At 29.3% G+C, this 18,039-nt stretch overlaps 6 protein-coding genes across 6 annotated transcripts; 1 reads left to right on the plus strand and 5 right to left on the minus strand.

The window, feature by feature from the left end:
* Nucleotides 1–43: 43 nt before the first annotated feature.
* Nucleotides 44–7,309, minus strand: cubi_01112 (uncharacterized protein; the record flags this gene model as incomplete). The annotated part of the gene is made up of 1 exon (XM_029018124.1): nt 44–7,309. One exon carries the CDS (start codon nt 7,307–7,309, stop codon nt 44–46), a length of 7,266 nt encoding a protein of 2,421 aa, XP_028875461.1.
* A 678-nt stretch (nt 7,310–7,987) lies between these two features.
* Nucleotides 7,988–9,064, minus strand: cubi_01113 (uncharacterized protein; the record flags this gene model as incomplete). The annotated part of the gene is made up of 1 exon (XM_029018125.1): nt 7,988–9,064. One exon carries the CDS (start codon nt 9,062–9,064, stop codon nt 7,988–7,990), a length of 1,077 nt encoding a protein of 358 aa, XP_028875462.1.
* A 202-nt stretch (nt 9,065–9,266) lies between these two features.
* Nucleotides 9,267–10,934, minus strand: cubi_01114 (uncharacterized protein; the record flags this gene model as incomplete). Its single annotated transcript, XM_029018126.1, has 1 exon — nt 9,267–10,934. The coding sequence occupies one exon, from the start codon at nt 10,932–10,934 to the stop codon at nt 9,267–9,269; it is 1,668 nt and encodes a 555-aa protein (XP_028875463.1).
* Nucleotides 10,935–11,512: 578 nt separating this feature from the next.
* On the plus strand, nt 11,513–12,694 carry cubi_01115 (cAMP-catalytic domain-containing protein; the record flags this gene model as incomplete). Its single annotated transcript, XM_029018127.1, has 1 exon — nt 11,513–12,694. The coding sequence occupies one exon, from the start codon at nt 11,513–11,515 to the stop codon at nt 12,692–12,694; it is 1,182 nt and encodes a 393-aa protein (XP_028875464.1).
* Nucleotides 12,695–12,872: 178 nt separating this feature from the next.
* Nucleotides 12,873–13,829, minus strand: cubi_01116 (uncharacterized protein; the record flags this gene model as incomplete). Its single annotated transcript, XM_029018128.1, has 1 exon — nt 12,873–13,829. The coding sequence occupies one exon, from the start codon at nt 13,827–13,829 to the stop codon at nt 12,873–12,875; it is 957 nt and encodes a 318-aa protein (XP_028875465.1).
* Nucleotides 13,830–14,090: 261 nt separating this feature from the next.
* cubi_01117 (exportin 1) lies at nt 14,091–17,885 on the minus strand (the record flags this gene model as incomplete). Its single annotated transcript, XM_029018129.1, has 1 exon — nt 14,091–17,885. The coding sequence occupies one exon, from the start codon at nt 17,883–17,885 to the stop codon at nt 14,091–14,093; it is 3,795 nt and encodes a 1,264-aa protein (XP_028875466.1).
* Nucleotides 17,886–18,039: the final 154 nt, after the last annotated feature.

Here is an 18,039-nt window from a genome sequence, read left to right on the forward strand (position 1 = left end):
AATCACAATATTACTTAATCAGCCAAATTTCCCGCAAAATCTTTCAAATGATGGTTAACGAATGCTCAATTTTTTTTTCATGAACATTTGATAACAAAAAATCAATATATTCTTCAAATAAACTGATATCAAAAGTGCTATTTTCAAATATTTTTCCCCCGTTATTAGCATTTTTATATCTAATAATTATACTCAGCTTTTTAATTGATAATATAAAAAATAAAATCTTTATTTCATCAATTAAAATGCTTCCAAAAAGTTCAATACATAATAGTTCTTTTGGACAATCTCTAATACAATTATAAACTCTTTCAAATAGATTAAATTCATTTTTTACTTGTTCTTCCCAAAGTTTAAAATAGCTTTCAATTTTAGAAATTTTATCGAGATGTAAGGTGATTTGATTCATTTTGGCAAGGTACATAAAAATTTGATTAGTTGCTATCTGGGAAATATTTAAATATTCATTACATATGTTATCAATTTCCATTGGGAAAAGTACTGAGCTATTTTTACTTTTTATACTCTCTATATTTGAAAATATTGCATCTAAAATTAATACTGAAAATAAACAAGAGTCTTGGTCATTAAGTAAAATAATTTCTTCGATTATATTGCTGTAGTTGCCTAAATAGTTTAATTTGCAGTCGCAAAGAATTCCATTTGTTTGCAGAAAATTATTGCAGAAATATCTAATAACGTGTTCAAACGACTTGAAAATAGAAGTGGTTGTATTCTCAATTTGAAAAGCTTCATCAGTCATAAGATAAACTAAACAAATCATCAAGTTGTACCAATAATCGTGATTTAAACATAATAAAGAAAGAATATTACTTTTATTAGTATCATTGATATCAATTTTTGCATACGTTAGTTTTTTAATTCTATCATTTTTTTCCATTTTTGACTCTGAAAAGAGCTCAATTTCCAGAGATTCAAAAATAATCTGTATGATTTTGCATATCAAGTATTTTTTTTCAAGCGTTGTTTGAGGCTGATCATACACATTTTTGTAAACCACCTTTAAGGCATTGTCAAAAACTATTTTTTCAAGTTCAAATATGATAATATGTGGAATACTGTAATGCTTAACCATATTTTTATAAAACCTTACAAAAAAAATCGAAAGCTCCAACATTGATGTTTGATTTTCTATATAGAAATTATTAATTTTATTTATAAAATTAAAATCAGTTATGTTCTTTATATTCGTAACTAAACTTTCATAGCTTCTATATTCTGAAAGCTCCTGATTAAAAGTTATTAGCTCAAGAACAGACTCTAAAATTGAGCAAGATTGTTTGTTATTCAAAAAGGCATGAGATAAGTTCTTGTTAAAACCAATAAAAGATAAACATCCAATCAGTACTTTAACTAAATCTATTAGTATTGTTTTTTTTCTATTTGTTATTTTCACGTTAATTGTTTGTGTTTCATTATTCAACAAAAATAGATATCTTATGGTTTTTAAATGGTTATTAATTGAAGTAAAGAATGCATGAACGAAATTATGTTCATTTACTTCTGGTAAATTATATATAATATCAGTTATTGATGAATAGAATTCAAATAAAATTTTCGGATGAATAATTTTCTCTGAAGTTGGAGATAAGCAAATCAAAGAGTTCAATTCCTCAGAATCAATATACTTGAAAGCGTTAACTACAATTGTTTTAATTAAATATATAGGTTCAGAGAGGTTTTCATTGGCAAAACTCTTTGGTTGCCTAATGGATATAAATGGTTCTTTTAAATTATGAAATTTCAAATAAGAAATATTTGATATTGACTTATCATTTTTCCAATAATAAATAAGATTTTCTAAGCACTTAAACTTTTCATTTACAGGGAATTCGAGTTCAAGTAGCAAACTAATTAGTTTCAATGATGTTATTCTTAATAATGAGTGTTTAAAAGAATTTTTGAATCCATCTCCAACTAAAACCAATAAACTCTCGTAAATTGAACAGCTTTCAATTTCAAAAGAAGCCAAACTGGATTTTTTTTTGATTTTTTTTAACAGCTCAATTCCTAAACTCAGTACTCCATGAATTAAATTATATTTATTTATATCAGAATTATGAATTGAAAATTTTATAGATTGAAAAATTAGATTTAGTAAAGAAAATAATTTAGAATATTTACTGTTTGAAATATTGATTAATATCTCAAATAGGGATTGATCTAAATTTGTATTTAAAATTTTACTCTGTTGGTTTAAATTCCAATCAGTGATACTTAATGTTCTCAAAGTAATTTCTCCTAACAACTTTGAAGAATGCATTCTGACAAAATATGAATCTGAGTAAATTGATTTAATTATGCAAATTGCCAATTCATAGGAGCAATCTGACCATGATATACATAATTCAGTAAGTAAGAGTAAAATCATTCCTTGAAACTGTGAATCAGTAGAATTTAGTAAAATGTCAATAATACATTGCTCGAATATTACTGAAATTTTTTTAATGGATTTAAGTGAAAAACGAGTAGAAATATTCATGTCAGAGATCAAAGAATAAAGATAGTTTGAATTAAATTTCTTATTTAAGGTGATTGATAAGACATCTTTGAATACATTATTAAAGAAAATGGACAACTGATCGTGTTCAGTAGAAATTGTGAATTCACTATTTAAAATTTTGAATTGATTATTCATTTTACTAATATATTCAATATTACTTTCTATTCCATTTGCTTTAAAGCTAAACCTTTTTAAAAGCGCAGACATTAAGTTTAGAGAGGAGTTACATAAATTAAATCCATTTTCGTCTTTAACTTTGAAATCATACATTTTGATATTATTTAATGCTGAAAATAAAGACCCAATGAGCAAACCCAAATCAAAAATTTCGTAAAGATTATTTCCTCCACCACCACTTTTTGATTTAGAAATTAGTGCTGCCAGAATATGATTGGAATGAATAATACATGTATAATACTGAAATATAATGTCATCAGGGTCATAATCTATTTTATTTATAACTCCATGAAATATTTTAATATTTAAACTAGCTATTATTAGTAATTTAATCACATATTTAATTGATTTGTGAAATTTTGAGTCCTTGATCATAATTGATACCAGAATATTAATCGTTTTACAAAGATTATTTGACTTCCTTTTAGGAGAAGGAATATATAATTTTCCTAGATTTCTAGTTGAATTTCTGCCAAATGAAAATAGGGTATCGATATCAGATGAAGAACTTGCAATAAATTCACTGTTATCGCGTCTATACTTTGTGTTACCCTCTAAAAACTGAAAAAAAATATTGTCAATTTGTTCGTAATCTACAATAAAATCGCCAATACCCTGATCGATAAACTCCATTATATTGTATTCAGCTTTGGGGCCATCCAATGGTAAGAGTGAATAAATAATATGCAAAAGCAGATTTTTTGGTAACTCATCTGATAGTTTTTTGGTCGGGAGACTCTTGCTATCTGCTGAGTTTGAAGTTTTTGATATATTCGGATTATAATGTGATTTATTTAAAATAAAATCATTGAAAGTTTGGGCAGTTTCAATATTAAGTGATATTCCTATTTTCGTTGAAGGTAAATTACAAATCCTGGTTTCTGATTGCTTTTCAAGACGGGATTCACGTAAGTTTAAGTTAGCTGTATTCAGTATTGCGGAAAATATCTCTAATAAATTTTCAGAATCACCTGGATGTTCGCATTTAAATATCAAATTAATATAAATTATGCACAACTTATAAATAAAGTTATAGTTTATTTTAGAGATAAATACGATATTCAGATGCTCTATAAATGAATTTAAGTATAAATTAAACGTTTTAAAATAGCCAGGAATTAAACTTAATTGTTTATGCGAAGTGTAAAAAATTGAACTAACACCAATTCTTGATAAAATGGTTTTCATTAAGTTAGAAACTTCATCAATAATTCTTGAAGAGTTGTAATTTAAAGACTCTTTATCAAATTGTCCATCTGAGAAATTTATTTTCTCATTTGATTCACTATAAAATTTATTTAAATAGCTTTTAACCATTTTAGAGTCGGATAAAATAAATAACAATAGGGTAGACAAATAAACGATTTTTAGGGAATTATCACATAATGGTTTATAATTATTTGCCGAATTATATATAAACTCCGTAATAAAAGATATTCCAAGTAGATTTATAACACTTTGTAATGGAATATTGTTACTTCCAAATATCAATATATTAACATCTAAATCACTGGAGCAGAAATCTTGGATCCTTCTAATTAACTCCCAAAATATTATCTCACTAATCAAAAAGTATATATTGTCCAATTTTTCGTTAATTTCAAAGTTTAGAAGGTTGAATAAACTTTTAAATAGTATGATTAAACTTTCTCTCTGATCTTCTAGGTTATTATATATTTTTCTCAGATAGTAGTAAAATAAAATATTGGAAGCAAAATACTCTCTCGGACGAATTTTTTTAAATAATTTTTTTATTATCATTAAAGCAGGATTAAAAGAGTGCAGGTTTCGAGTCTCAATAATATCGGAATGAAACTCATCAAGTATTAAATCAAATTTTGGATTAAAAAACAATAAATCAGAGACTAAATTCCTGCATTCATTTGATGGTGAGAATAATTGAGAATGTAAACTCAGCATTACTGATTTAAAAATGTTTTTTTTTAAATTCAAATTATGTTCAAATAAATTTCCATTTAAATCTTCACAGTAAAAAGTTTCTAAAAAAATGCGAAATATAGGTAAATATAAACCGACTTTATCACTAGAAACCTGAAGCCCAATAGAAGTTCGTAAGTAATTAAATATTTTACTTATCCATGCACTGTATTTATCTTTAAAAACAAGAGAAATATCCTTTCTCAGTAATATTTTCTTAATTAACACAAAAAATTGCCCAAAAATTGAAATGGTACGTGAAAGTACCCCCGAGCAAATATTTAATGGCTTGACATTGCAAATAATAATGTATAGACATTCCATTTCGTGTAATAAATACTTACTTACAGATGAAAACTTTTTTATTTCTGAAGATTTTATCGAAAGCGATAATAGCTCTAAAATATGAGATAAAGAAATGGAATCGTTTGAAGTTAGAGACTTAATTAGGTAACTACCATGAATTCTGCAATTTGGGGTTTTTGTGGAGTTATTAAATATAACTAACAAACTCAAACTGTTAATTAAATGATCTCCAACTTCCAACTCATCTTCCCAAAATAGAAATCCGTTTCTTTTCAGATCTACCAGTATTTGTATCTGAATAAAGTTAAGTCCCATGCAATATGAATGGTCTATATTAGAGATCCCTTCAAAAAAACTATCGAATATTAGAGGTAGTTTTTCGTAATAGTACTTTCTATCCGCTTTTTTTAAAATTTGCAGCAATTTAGAGAACATATTCGACTTCCCTTCGGAATTTATTACTTCTTTTTTATCAAAATGACCATTAACAATATCTCTTTTGATGATTTGAATTGAGAAAAAGAAGATAAAGTCCAAAAATAGGTTATCTTTTGATTCATTGGTATTTTTTTCTTCCAGTAAAACCCTTCTAAGGTTGAACCAAGCCAAAATTAAATTATGTGATGAAGAAGATATATTATTTATTGAAAGTGAATATGCCAAATAGTATATAAGCTGAATTTCCATAAAATCACCATCTAATTTAGAAAATTCTAGACGGTCTAAGCTTAAATTTATAACTTTGTTTAATTTGTAAGATTGTTCTTTGAATTTGCCACTTTTTGAATGATTCAATATTCCATTAAAAAGTATATATAATGATAAAAGTTGAAATTTGCTATTATTCGAATTATTATTAAATAAAAAGTTCATAAACCAATTCAATGGATCCAAATTTATTTCCTCAATTGTTTCTCTTTCAAAAATCGAATCTAAAACTAATAAATAGTCAACAAATTCCTCCAAAATTTGACTAGCCAATTTAGAACAGTAAATAATTGGCTGATCTAAAAATGAAAAAAGAATATCTGAAATGGTTATTAAATTAAAACAGGGAATGGACGTTTTTATCAAGATTTTATTTGAGTTTGAAATTTCAGATTTAAATCTTGAAATCCAAATGAGAAGTGATTGTAATCCATATGCTGAGTCTTCCTCTGACTTACAATTATTTATTAAATATGCGAGTACACGAAATGATATTTTAAATATTTTATAATCACAAATCTGATTATTAAGTCTTTCAATATCATTTATCATTGAGCAGTAGACAGTTAATCCTCTATAAAATGCTATTTGACAAACATTGGAAAATTCCCATTTTTCAACATGTTCTTGAACATTTTCCACAATTTTATTCATCTTATTCAAATATAAATCATTTGTTGTACTTCCCTCTTGAGTAATTTGCTCACTAATATATAATAATGACGAGAACATTCCAATTGACGTTATTAAATCTTTGTTAAACTTTTCAAGTGTATTTGAACACAATATTCTGAAAAAAATAGTATGAATTACTTTTTTTGGAACTTTCCCAGGTTCAAGCTCATCTAAAATATTGGTTTTAAAAAGAATTCTTATATAATTGATTAAACTACTAAATGAATTACTACAGCATATTACGATACTGGAAATTCGGTTTAAAATAGAAATTATGCATAGTAGTAATTGCTGATCAATTTCAACACAACAATTTATCGTTCTTTTCATATTGGTTTCATTGATCAAGAGTTTTATTTGATTATTGAAATCTGAAGTTTGAATATGAAGTATATAAATTAATATTCTTTTGAATTCCGAGTCTAAATGACATATTCCTTCAAATAATATTGGCAACACATAATCCGAGCGCATTGTCAGTCTGTTGTTAACTCCTGCAGATGAAAGCAACATCTCAAATAGGTTGTTAAGGACGAATTGAACTGCGCTTGTGTATTTCTCAATTAATAATTGATTTTTTTGGATGCTAACTAAGTCCAATTCATCACTAAAAAAAAATTTTTTAATATCTTTAACCATATTTTCCACTACGAAATTGACTAAATTGTTGAAACTTTTATAAACAAATTGAGTATAATCCGAAATATTTGGCCATATTGCCTTCGATTCTTGCATAAAGTTTCTTAGAAAATTCAATAATTTTTTCTTCAGATTTCTTTCATTTTCAAAGGCTATAAGCAGTAGTATTAAACTACAGGAGATAATTCTATTAGTTGAATCGATAGAATCCATTTTTTCTTTAATATCTCCATCTTCAAGATCAATTTCTAAACTTGATCCAACTTCACGAATGACATTAATAGCAGTTCCTTTTGCACATGGGTATTTATAAAGATATCTATTAGATAAATCAGTCAACATATCACTTATCAAAAGAAAATTAAACCTTGAAGAAATATTTAAACTAAAAACTATCGTATTAATATTTTGTATTAATATTTTCAAATACTTAAAACTAGGAGTTCTGAATTACCTGCAATTGGGGAATGAAATTTATCAATTCAATCTGTTAAGATGGAATTTTCAGACTGGGGCGACAAAAAAAATCGTCATTTAAATCCACGAATTTTTGTCAATCATCACGTAAGTTCCAATACTAAAAATGCGAATACAAAGGTGAATTGAAACTAAATACCTTAGATAGAAGTAATCTAAGCTCAGATATTTGATGTGTCTTCAAAAATATAATATTTCAGAAACACGGAAACCAAATACATCATTGCATTTATAATTCGCATCAGCATGGTAAATTTCATTCATAATACAGGTATAGTCAGTTCCCAAGTTATGGCAAACTTACGAATCAATTATAAGGCCTCATATTTCCTATGAGATATAATGGTATATTGGATCAATTAAACTTAGCAATAATTGAATAAGAATAAAAAAACTTCGAAGTTGACAATACATTATGCTGTCTAAAAGTTATCTGGCGCCCGCGCCACTCCATTCTTTGGGAAAAAGTCCTATTTATGTGATATAAAGAGATTTATTTATTCCACGTTCACTAACAATATCATTTTATATTAGGTTACTATTCTAATTTGTGATCCTGTTTTTTATCGAGAATGATTCAGCTGAAAAAATGCCATCTTCCGTAACAATCGCATCAATGAATTTAGGTGGAATTACATCGTAGCAAGGAATAAACGCAACTGTATGTGGTTTAGGTGAAATTTCGCTCGAATGCTCCGGAAAATGTGTCAAATTATTAGATATTTCTTGTTCAACGACTTCGTTAAAAACGGTTGAGTGCTCAAAATAATTTTTCTCGCATAACTTATAGGATTCCGAAACGATCATTACGGGAATGTGATGTATCTTCGCAAGCATTGCTACAAGCGACGATCCCGAGCGATTCATTACATATCCGTTAGAAAAGATGGCGCATGAACCAATGATGACTTTGGTTGCATATCTTAAATGATAAGCTAAACAATTTAGTAATGTATATGTTATTTTGATCCCCTTTAAGGATAATTCTTTTGTAATATCTTGACTACTCGAATCAAGGTTGTTCTTTGAATCTACGACAATTAGTTGAAAGTTCTTATTCATTTCTGCAGCTTTAAACAGAGATTTAACTACAGAACTAGAGTTTGAATATGTAACTATTATATCACCATCTGTAATGTATTTATTTGAAACTACGTATGAAATCCTTTCACATGCATTTACGATTCTTTGGTAAATATAAGTTTTTATACAAGAAATAAGCTGGTTTATTATTTCACTTGGAGGAAGTGATGGATTGATATTACATACTTGTTTTTTTAGCCATTTAATCACGTTCCCCATAGCAATATTGTGCTGTCTCTGTGATGTTATATATGAAATGTGCGTGTCTAGAACCATCTTTAGATGCTTTTCGATGCTTTTATATGGGGGGCAGTAATAATCTTCAAGCATTTGCCCTATTGCAATTAACAAGCATTTACTTCTCATATTTGTACCAATTATTTTCCTGTCTTTCATTCTCATTCCCAATCTCAAAATAGCAGGGTGTATCTTGCATTGATCTAATGCTGAAATAAAGGAGTGTGAAACAGAATTCCTACTAAAGTATGGGCATATGGGGCAATTAAATATATTTTGTATAAAATTTTTGTTTTCCATTTTCCTAAAAGCCAAGAAATATAAAATTAGAGAAAATTGCGCCCAAATTAATCACACTTTAATCAATGAGATTGCTATTCATTTCAATTAGATAAGATTGCATTTACTGTTAAATACATTTCTAACGGAAAAGGTTGTTTATACTCACCCTCCCATTAAATTTAAGCTTAATCTTTCTAGATTTGAGTAAATATTGGAATACTTATCTAATGTTTTCAGTGTTTCTGTAGGAAATTCTTTTTAAATCCTCTGTGGTCATTTTGTTATTTTTTTGTTCCACACCAACTATATTTTTCAAGCTAAGGTTCGTATCACTACCTGATTCTGAATTACCGGAGCATGATATGAATGGGTATGTTCTTTTTTGCAAGGCTGGTGTCGTAAAGCATGATTCTTGTGAGGGACTAAAAAAAAATTCTTCACATCTACTTTTATACTCATTAAAAGAAACATTTGATCCTAATTGTGCAGGCTGAGAGTTTGACATTCTGTTTTGTTTATGAACTATCGACAACTTTTTAACCATATCAATCGTACCTAAAATATCAAAACTATTGGACGGGGTAATTGATGTAGAAGATGACGTGCTCATCAAAGAATCAACCGTGTATGTATTTATTCTGTCTTTTCCTCTTAATGTATGCGTAGCATACTTTGATCTTAACATTTGTAAATGTTTTTTTGGGACATTGATACCTAAATGATGAATATATGGAAAATCTCTAATTAAAATTTCTGGATGGAAATCTGCAATTTCTTCATATACTTTGTTCTGTAATAGTCTTTTTGTTGGTTCAAAGTTGTCAAAGGACCAATCTATTGAATTAGTTGTGCCTGAATTTGATGAAAACTTAACACCCCCAATGTTTGATGATTTCGGAGAGTTGTATTCTGAATTAACATTGATACCGTTGAAATATGGATGTGACAGTGCTTCGTCTGCAGTTATTCGTTTTCTTGGGTTAAAACTTAGCATTTTTTCAATAAGCTCGATGGCTTCGGGACAATCAAATCCAGGGAACAAAGTCGAAATATGCCTTCCCTTATAATTTGGAAGTGTATCCAAATACTTTCTTGCGTTTTCAGTACTTCCATTATAGGGAAGCCAGGAATCTAAGTCGTCTTTGCTCGGAGTTCCTAAACAGGAAATAATTGCTTTAAGCTGGTCTAGATGATCATGACCAGCAAATAATGCACTTCTTTTAATTAGCTCAGCAAAAATACACCCTGCACTCCATATATCCACAGCTTTATCGTACCTATTTACACATAAAATTATTTCAGGGGCCCTATACCATCTCGTAACAACATAATCCGTCAATTCATCTTTACTTTTATCGATATCACAAACATTTCCCCTCGCTAAACCAAAATCACAAATCTTTAAATCACATGATAAATTTACAAGGATATTCGATGGTTTCAAATCACGATGTATAATATTTACTTTATGTAAGTAAGATAATCCTCTCAAAATTTGGTACATGAAATATTGTATATGTTCATTTGTTAGTGTCTGTTTACTATATATCACACGGTGTAAATCTGTCTCCATTAATTGTGTAACAATATAAATATCTTCAAAATTTGGTGAGTCAGGAGGGAGAAGATCAATAATGCCCAAAATGTTTTCGTGATGAAGTTGTCTCAATAGTTTAATTTCTCGCAGAATTCTCTTTGCATCAATTAGGTCCTGAAATGCATCAAATATTTTTTTTACTGCAATATAAGAGCCCTTAGATTTATCGTAAAACGAAACTACACATCCATAAGCACCACTACCAACTTTTTTTATAAACTTGTAATGTTCAGGAACTACGTATGTGTTTCCATCTTCTACATTTACAGTGATGTTTTTCGTGATTTTCATTATTCCGCAGGTTATTAAAATAATCTACATTACAAATTTATAATTCCGCAGCCCTTTAGTGGTCCATTTCAATATTAACAGTCCCACATGTTAAAGCATGTGGGCATTTTCCCGCCTTAACTACGGCACGACGTTCTTAATGAGTGGAAATTGCAAGGTTATAATAAAAGAATAATATAAAGTATTTGTGAGGATTGGGAAATACATTCAAAAGTAGTTGGAAATGTGCTAATAAACGGTTAATTAAAATATTAATCTGAATAGCGTATTTAAGCTTAAAAATACTTCTGGTGAATGCTAATATTAACATAGTCGAATTCAATTCTCTATATTTGTATAGAAAAAATTATGGCGCTCAAAGCGTATATGTTCATGCATGACAAAAGAAAAATCAGTGAGTATAGACGGAGTGTGCATAGTGATTTAATGTCTTAGTCTATAATATTATATCTAAGACTAAGTTTTCACTCATATTATTACAGCTATACACATAATTCGGTCTCAGCCAAGAATTAGATTATATTTTTTTTGCTTAGTACCGTAGGGGATTTAATTTGGTATTATTCTAATTGTTACGAATGGATGGAATTTGGAAGAGACTTGTTTCTGGAGGGAAGAATCACTCCTCAAAAGAGGCCGGTAATAACCAAAAAAATGCAACAGCTGTTAGCAATCATGCATACGATAATGGTAGGAATTTAGATTATAATACCAATGGTAAGTCCCACGATAGTCAAAATAATGACGCCCGGCACCCTACGGCTTCAAATACAAGCAAGCATGATGCGGATATATCAGATAACAACCAGAAGATAAAATATAATATTGATGATTTTCAGCTAATTAGAACGTTAGGAACAGGATCGTTTGGAAGAGTTTTTTTATCTAAGTACAAAGAAGATAATAGTATTTATGCGATAAAAAGACTCAAAAAAAGTGTTGTTATTCGCCAAAAGCAAGTGGACCATATTACGAATGAAAAAGCGATTCTTTCGAGAATTAAGCACCCATTTTTAGTTAGAATGTACGGAACCTTTAAAGACGATCGATATTTATATATTATGATGGAGTTCGTTATAGGTGGGGAATTTTTCACGTATCTAAGAAGATGTAGACATTTTGACAATGAAACTTCAAGGTTTTATGCTGCACAAGTTGTATTAATGTTTGAATATTTACATGGGAAAAATATTATATATAGAGATCTCAAACCAGAGAATATTCTAATTGATAAAGATGGGTATTTAAAATTAACTGATTTTGGGTTTGCAAAGGCAATTGAATATAGGACCTTTACACTTTGTGGGACGCCAGAATACATTGCACCAGAAGTTCTTTTAAATAAAGGCCATGGAAAACCAGTGGACTGGTGGACATTGGGTATATTGATATACGAAATGGTCGTAGGTTTTCCTCCTTTTTATGATGATGAGCCCATGGGGATTTATCAAAAAATTCTAGCAGGCAAAATCTTTTTCCCTAAATATTTTGATAAAAATTGTAAAAGCTTGGTGAAAAGATTACTTACGCCAGACTTAACAAAGAGATATGGTAATCTGAAAGGGGGTGTTAGTGATATAAAACTACATAAATGGTTTTATAACTACGACTTTAATTCTTTGATATCAAAGAAGGTTGACCCCCCATATATTCCTAAGGTTAGCTCTTATGACGATTCTTCAAATTTTGAAGAATATCCAGATAGCCATGAACAACCTACAGCTGTTACAGGTAATGCTGATCCATTCATTGATTGGTAATTTGGCATATACACTGTCTATTCTGGACCAAATTGCCATCTTTCTATTTATTCTTATTTTTTACAACACGTCTGAGTTATAAGAAAGATATGTTATAAATAATAATTAAGTGTTGTAATATATTATTAGTATTTAAATGATATTTTACATTTTACAATAATCTATAATATGTAAATAATCAATTATCAACAAAGCAATTCCCCTGACTATATTTTAGGCTAACATGATCACTATATTCGCATGGGGTACATGAAGAAAATATACCTTTTGTAATTAAATTTCCCCCAATAAGGGGAGCTTGATTGTCTTTTAAATTATCTTCAAAATATTTCCCGGCATTAAAGTATTCTCTGCTCGAATTTTCCTGTAAGCAATCTTCAAATTCATTTGTCTGGTATTGACTATATTTGATAAGATAATTGTCACTTATTTCTTCAGGATGTGTATTGTTTACTGTTTCTAAAAATGGATTGGACTCAATACCATCGCATCTTTCTTCAAACTTCGTTTCTTGATTACTATTCCCTAAACAGTAACAAGTCAGCTTATTTGATTCATTAAAAACTGGCATTTCATCAGTTTTTTCAACATACCTCCTTGGTCCATAAGAACTTGAAGAAGGCAAAACGGAACGTCTGTTAGAGGGGTACTCAGCCTGAATAGTGCAAAAAGAAGCGGATGAACCCGAGCAAATAGGTGTAATACAATTTCCTGTCAATGACGGGTGTCTTAAATTTCCTTTCGTTGGTCCATCAGTATTTATTGAGCCTTGTAAATTTTGGTTTGTTCCAATATTACTACTTGCGCTGTAAAATTGATTATATTGAGGTTTTTGGCCGTTTGAGTTATATGAGTATACATAACTATTATTAGGTTTTCTTTTGCTGTATTTAACTTTTTTCATCCTTCTTTTTTGTGATATACATTTTCCAGTAAGGAAAAAAGCTCTGCAAGGGTAAATACAACACTTAAGGCAGGGAACCAAACATCCATGTACAGGGTTTATATCCTTGAATTCATCCCCATCTGTCCCCTCCAATTCAACTTGATCTTTCTTCAAAAACTCTTTTCTGTTACCTCTAGAACTAATATTTTGATAGTTCCTACGTTCCTCTTCTTCACGCCTGATCGACATTTTTTAAATAGGTAAAAACAAAAGAATAGATTTTTGTTAAATAGATTAAAAGATAATTTAAGTTTCGTATGAGAGCTACCTATTCCCACTTTTCTAAAAAAATGGTCTTGTAGAATTACTATAAGTTTCTAAACTGCCCAGACCTTAGGGCTTAAACAATAAATTAGAATAAATAAATTTATAAATTTATATATATAAATATATATATATAAATTTATTTTATTTTATTTGAAAGACTTGCAGAATCAAATATTCGATTATTTATTCATCATCATCTTCAATATCATCTTCTTCACCCTCACAACCGATAGAATTCAATCCAATTTCTTGGTTTAGCAAGCCGGGGATCATCCACTGCTTGTTCTTTTCAATTTCAATTGCACGTTTTAATGCAATGCCCTTCTCTATTTCAAACATGTGTTTACTTTCTTCATTAGTAAATTCCTTAATTTGAATAAGAAAATCATGTACAAGTCTTTGAAAATCAGAGATAGTTTTGCTGTGAACACTATTAAAAAGTTCTAATACAAAGACTTCAACCTGCTCCTTTTGGACAGTAATAAATGATTTAATGAGTAAGTCCGCAATATACTCCATTACTCCAACTTTTGAAATTTTACACGTGCTTCCCTGGCAATTATCACATCTGAATGAGGAATTAGAATTATTTTGAGCCAGTTTATTGCTTTGATTCCCTTCAAATAATGAAAACTCTGAAATTTTAATTAGCTCATAAAGAACCATTGTTTGATATTGAAAGCCCGACGTATGTAATGTATCAGTTAATACACCAAATATTTCCCTAATTATTGTTAAATAAAATGCATGGCAAAATTGAGAAAGCGTATTATTTTGAGCACATGTATTTTGAATACCAATATCCTTTGAGTTATGGCTGATCAAATTCATTAAAAAGTTGTATAATACGATTAATCCTTTTTCTGCCATATTTGGTTGTTCGTGCCTTATAGCCCAAATTATACTTTCAATATAAAGCGTTAATATATTTCCTGGCAGATTGAATAATTGCAGGAAACAAAATTCATTACAATCGGCCAAGAAAGAATAAAAGAGCTCTCTGTGGTCTGGATATGCATGAAAATTATCCTTAATCATAGATAGAGTGCATTCAAATAAATGGTAAATAATAGTATTAAAAAACTCGTTGTTCGCCCTAACAATATCATTTAAACGCACTATAACTGTACTTGATAAGATAAGCACTTGGGATTCCTTAATTTCAGAAATACATGCATGATAATCTTCTAATACAGGAATAAAAATTGGGCGTATAATATATTGTAGCATTTCTGATCCTGTGATATTGTGGTATAATATCGATTGTGTATCTGTTATATACCCGGAAAAATTCTTGTTTTCAGTTAACTTTAGTTTTTTTCTAGGCGCAATAAATGAAATAAATGAGTTTATTAATTTAATGATTTCTTTTTTTGAAATTCTTAATTGTTTAATATGAGCATGGGAAATAATAACTGCCCCTTTTTGTTGAACTTCTGAAGTTATAAAACTGGAATAAAATTTGTAAAACTCAACTAAAAATGAGCTCCTTTCAATAAGCACACGAGCAAAGCCAACTCCACAGCTAGATGCAATTGTTTCCATAATACGTACGATAATAATTAACTTTTGTGAGCATTCCATTGAACATAACTCACTAACTATTCCTTGGTTGTCACGGTTTGATTTTAATTCGACCAATCTGGAAACAAGATCATTCCAGTATAAAACATCAAAAATGTGCAGCAATTCATTTATGTACAAATATTGTTCATCAAGATCTTTTAGAGAAGAAATAGTTAGTGAAATTCCTTGTATTAGAATGAGTATTTGTTTGTCGTCAAGATGTTGTTTTAGTTCTTGCGAGTATCCTATCATATACTTTAAAAACTTAATATCCTGTGAACCCCCATCAATAATTCCAGATATCATTTGATTATTTGAATTTCTATTATTGTTCCCATCAATATAATTATTCGAACTCATCGATTTTTTACATTTTGTTGCGATCTTCAAAAAAGCTTCGCATGCCATATCTTTTACTCCAGGAAATGTTTCGTGCATAAACTCAAATAGCTTATTAATAACGGTTTGAAGAAACTTCCAATGATCTCTGAGAAACCTAGGATACTGTCCTACTACGTACATAACACAACTAGCTACAGCGGCTTTATTGGCTTTACCTCGTTTTCTCTCACAAAGCATCAAAAGTGATTTAATGACTTCTATTATTAGCTTTCTTTCAATATTTTTACTCAAGCTTCCACTAATACTACCTACCGCCCAACATAATCTATTAAGTTTTATAGGATTCCATTGATTCACAGAGGAGGAATTGCATGTGCAAATAACTCCACAATTGATACAAACAATTTCGAATTCCTCCTGAAGCAATTGTAAAATTATCTTCTCCATATAATTTTGTCCTAGGTTACTTAAATAAATTAATATTTCACGCAAAGATTTATATAAAGATATTTCATCTGTATCCGGAATATTTTCTCTAGTTACCTCGCCCGTTTCAGGATCAATTGCAATGTAAACTTCTTGTGGTTTTGCCATCCTACATATTACCATTTTCCTGACATCGCACAATAAGGATTGATAATGAACTAATCTAGAACTATATTCTTCGGGATTGTTAAATGGATTCTCTTGTCTATGAGACTCCGAATTATCAATATTACCAAAAGAATCATTTTTCAATAAAAATAAAGGTGAAGATTTGGCTTGAGAATTTGTCATCGAAGTGTCATTTGGTTTCTTTTTTGAATTATCTAAAACATCATATACGAGTTGTTGGGTGAAGTGAAGCCAAAAATCGACGCATACCTTAAAAATTTCATCGTTTTGAATATAACTTATATTTACCATACGTTCCAAAGCAAAATCCATACCTTGTATAGTTTCAGGATATTTCTCACAAATGGTCAATCTATGAGTTTTAATGAAGCTAGAAAGCAATAGTGCGATATAATTAAAATATCTTTCATAATACAATCTCATACTTGTAGAGAGGTTTGGTATACTGTCATAATGAGCGTATTCATTCGGCACTTCTTTAATGCGATTAACAATTGAAAGCCATATATGAACCATTTGATCTTCAATCTGTTTGTTAATACCTCCATTGCTATCTTTTGTATTTTCATCAAATTTCAAAGGAGAAATTTCAGTTAGGCATTTGATTGATTCGAGTCTAAAGGAAGGATTTCCCCAAAAATGGTCTAAAAGAAATTGGAGAAGATTGTAAAGAATACTATTATTACCAGTTGAAGCAACTGACTGAGGTAGTTGAGGCCTCAAGTCACATTCTAATATATAATTTAGTGGGATCCATTTTAAATAATGGCACAAGCACTGTAGTGATGAAACTACTAGGTTAACTTTTATATTTTGTGGGTTTTCTAAATAAGAAGCTAATACAAATAGTATTAATGACAGAATTTGAGGGAACTGTTGATTTAATATATCCATTAATTTTTCAACCTTTTTAGAAACCATTTGATCTTCACCAAAATCAAAAACCTCCTCGCTTAAAAGTCTCAATAATTTCATAGTATTATCACATATGTATTGATTTGTTTTGGCTGCATTGCATATCTCAGTAATAAAATTTTCCCAATTTTCAGGCCACTCTTGTTTAACGATCATAATCAAAGTTTCATTTGTCTTGTTCAAAAAATGTTTATTTTCATTTAGAATTTTTTCGTCTTGGCAAAGTTCAATACACAATTCAGTAATATATTGCTTAATACCAGTCTTTTGATCAAATGGTAAAATTTTCCATTGAAATTGAATGCACTTCTCTAAAATACTTAGTGCAAAAAATTTAGTATTGTAGTCAGTACTTAGTTGCAAAATATTACCAACTATTCTCCAAGAATCAGTTTTCTGTTTTAGTTCGCTCAATATTTTATCTGCAATTACTCTATCACCAGGACGTAAACCATACATAACGCCCACTAACTCATCCAACATCTCAACCTTTTGGAGATCGTAAGGTTGAGATAAATCCAATAACACGGAGATATCCATTATTACTTGTAATGTTGTGTATTCAATATTCGTTCAGCACTTTGCAGATCAACTTCATTAATACGATATAGTAGACTTGAAAAATGTTTAAGATATTAATATTAGGTAGCTCAATATAATTTGTGTACTAATGATTACCATGAAACGCGTAAAA

This window comes from Cryptosporidium ubiquitum, assembly GCF_001865345.1.
Source record: "Cryptosporidium ubiquitum isolate 39726 chromosome Unknown contig_16, whole genome shotgun sequence".
Taxonomy (NCBI): Eukaryota; Apicomplexa; class Conoidasida; order Eucoccidiorida; family Cryptosporidiidae; genus Cryptosporidium; species Cryptosporidium ubiquitum.